Here is a 2904-nt window from a genome sequence, read left to right on the forward strand (position 1 = left end):
GCATAAGTTTATGCGGGCGAAAACGCATTGCCGTCGTCCGATTCGCATTCACATCGGTCGTTGCAGTCGTAAACAAACAAGAGCAGAGTCATCGTGCCCAATTCAACATTGTCGCCTCAACTCGAACTAAAATTCAATGAATATAGCAGAAAAAGAAGAGAGAAGTGCTGGAGAGGAAAAAACACTTGCACACATATGTAAATTTACCCACACACACACAGCGAGTCAGCCAGCCAGCTATACGGAATAGACAGGCAGGCAGACAGTTGCCTAGGCAAATAAGCAATTCGACTGAGTTTAAAACCCGCATTTTTATTTAGTGTGAGAGTGTGAATGCGTGTGTGTGAAGTGTGTGCGGCGAAATTCAGTGGAGATTGGCGCCAATTTGGCGGATGTCATCTCGGTTGTTGGCGTGCCGTTGCCTCTGCCGTTGTCCCGTGTTGGTGTTTGCATTTATTCCTGTTAGTTTTTGCTGTTGTTGTTTGTGGCGTCATCATTCTGGTGGTTGCTGTTGCCGCCGCTGTTTTTCCTGTGACACACACACACACACCGACACACACGCACACGTACACACTGCCGCTTATAAATACAAGAATTGATTCGTTCGAGAAGACTTTTTACAACCAAGCTGTCGCTTTTGAACACAAATACACCTATACATACATGTGGAGGCTATGTGTAACGGATCGTCGCTCTGCTCCCTTAATAAACAGCCATGACAACAACAACACGAGTTACACACACACAAACATACAAAGAATGTAAAACTGCCATGAATATTTTCGAATTTGTCACGTGTGGGCGTGGAATTGTGGCTAAATAAGGGGAAGACTATCTACATAAATCCCGAAGTATGTTTGGTTGTCGTGACAAAACGAAAAGTGCAGACGATTTCAAACGCGGTTGCTGTATGTCACCAGACATCTCCTGACAGGTGAAGTTAAAGAAAAGTTCATATCGCTCGGAAACTGGCTGGAAATATTCGTGATATATAAGGAAGTTTAAATAATTAACTGTCGTTAAGCAAATAAATATTAAACACTAACTTGCTTAAATTTTGCTAGATAGATAGACTGTAAGTCATAAGTACTATGTATGAAGCAAAAATTTTATTAAGTTAAACCTTTAAGGTAAAAATTTAACAATAACCCCCAGGAAATAAATTTACAATCAACTCAGGTGTATCCCTCTCCCATCTCCGCAACGGCAGCCATCTTTTCTTGCAGCAATTCCTTGCCGCTGAAGTCTATCTTGCTCCTAGACATTTCATCAATCTTAATGCCCCTGACTATATTCCATTTGCCGCGCTGTACCTCCACGGGAAATGTGAAGAAAATCTCTTTTGGTGTGCCATAGCTGCCATCGGATGCGACTGTCATCGGCACCATAACACCCTGCGGTGTGCCCGCTATCCAATCCCTCATCTGATCACACAACGCTTTGGCTGCCGACCAACCCGACGACATGCCACGCGCACCAATTATTTCGGCGCCACGCTTGATTACTGCTTCCGACAGTTGTGATTTAAAGACAGCCATTTCGTCACCCAAATATTCGGAGAGGCGGTGACTCTTATTATTGACAACCACGCTGGCAATCGAGCAATCCGGATGCATCGAATCCGAGTGATTGCCCCAGATAATCATATTCTTTACGTTAGCTGCGGAAATCTTCAAATTGCTTGCTATATAGCCGACGGCACGATTGTAATCCAAACGGGCATTTGTGGTGAAATTCTCACGTGGTATGGATGGTGCATGCTCGGCACAAATGTAGCACATGGTATTGCAGGGCTCGGCGAGTACGACCACCTTGCAGTCTTTGCGTGCGAAAGCATCCAAGCAGAGGCCTTGATCTTTCAATATTCTGCAGTTGTTCGCAATGAGCTCGTAGCGCTTCATGCCAGGCTGTCGGCGCTTGCCGCCCATCAGGAAGGCCACTGATATATCTTGAAAAGCCACAACCGGATCACTGGTGACGATCACGTCTCGCAGCAAAGGTAGTGCTGAGTCAATTAGTTCCATACGCAGACCTTCCATTTTTCCCGTCTCTAGCGGCAAATCGAAGAGATGTAAAATCATGGGTTGCTTTAAACCGAATGCCATGCCGTGCGCAACGAGCCCGGCGAGTGAGTATGCAACTTGGCCGGCAGCGCCGGATATCAGCACGCGTATAACTTGTTCTTCCTTGGACGTCATAAAATCTTTTTGTGGGATATTTTGTATTCAAATATTTTTTCTAACTTAAGCAACTATTTTTGGTTTTCTCTACAATTTACAATTTTATTGATGTAACTCTTCGGTTTACTAGACAATTTTTCTTTGTATATAAAGTGTTAAATAATTATTCCGTGCGCAGGGTTTTTAAGTTAAGGTTAAGGTATGTCAATCACATAACGCTACTGGATGACATCGAAAAAACTACGCTTCCTTCAAGACTGAAAATGATGAACCATGAACTACCTGAGCGGTCGTCAATCATCCTTACTATTTCCAGGAAAAAACTCAAAATTAAGAATAATTAAACAAGAGGTTCCGCAAGTTGGTGCCTTCTGGCCGCTATTGTTTAACTTCTACATTTCGAAACTCTCACTGCCACCAGAAGGAGTTGGTACGTACGTTGATGATTGCACGATATTGATGTCGGACAATGGAATCGATGGCATATAGTCAAAGGTAAACGGCTATCCGACCTCCCTCGCTTTCTCTCTGCCCAGAACTTAACACTCTCCCCACTAAATTCATAGCGACCATATTTACAAACTGGACGAAGTAATACAAACTTGACCTTAATATTGCAGTCGATGGCGTCAAGATTCCGACTGTCAATAATCCAAAAATTTTAGTTGCGACTTTTGACAGCCTGTGCTTCTTCACTCTTCATACTACTGCGATTATCACCAAA

At 43.6% G+C, this 2904-nt stretch overlaps 1 protein-coding gene across 1 annotated transcript; it reads right to left on the minus strand.

The window, feature by feature from the left end:
* Window positions 1-1175: 1175 nt before the first annotated feature.
* LOC120768886 (malate dehydrogenase, cytoplasmic-like) lies at window positions 1176-2198 on the minus strand. The gene has a single exon (XM_040095640.1). It carries the CDS (start codon window positions 2196-2198, stop codon window positions 1176-1178), a length of 1023 nt encoding a protein of 340 aa, XP_039951574.1.
* Window positions 2199-2904: the final 706 nt, after the last annotated feature.

This window comes from Bactrocera tryoni, chromosome 2 (genome assembly GCF_016617805.1).
Source record: "Bactrocera tryoni isolate S06 chromosome 2, CSIRO_BtryS06_freeze2, whole genome shotgun sequence".
In the NCBI taxonomy this organism is placed as follows: Eukaryota; Metazoa; Arthropoda; class Insecta; order Diptera; family Tephritidae; genus Bactrocera; species Bactrocera tryoni.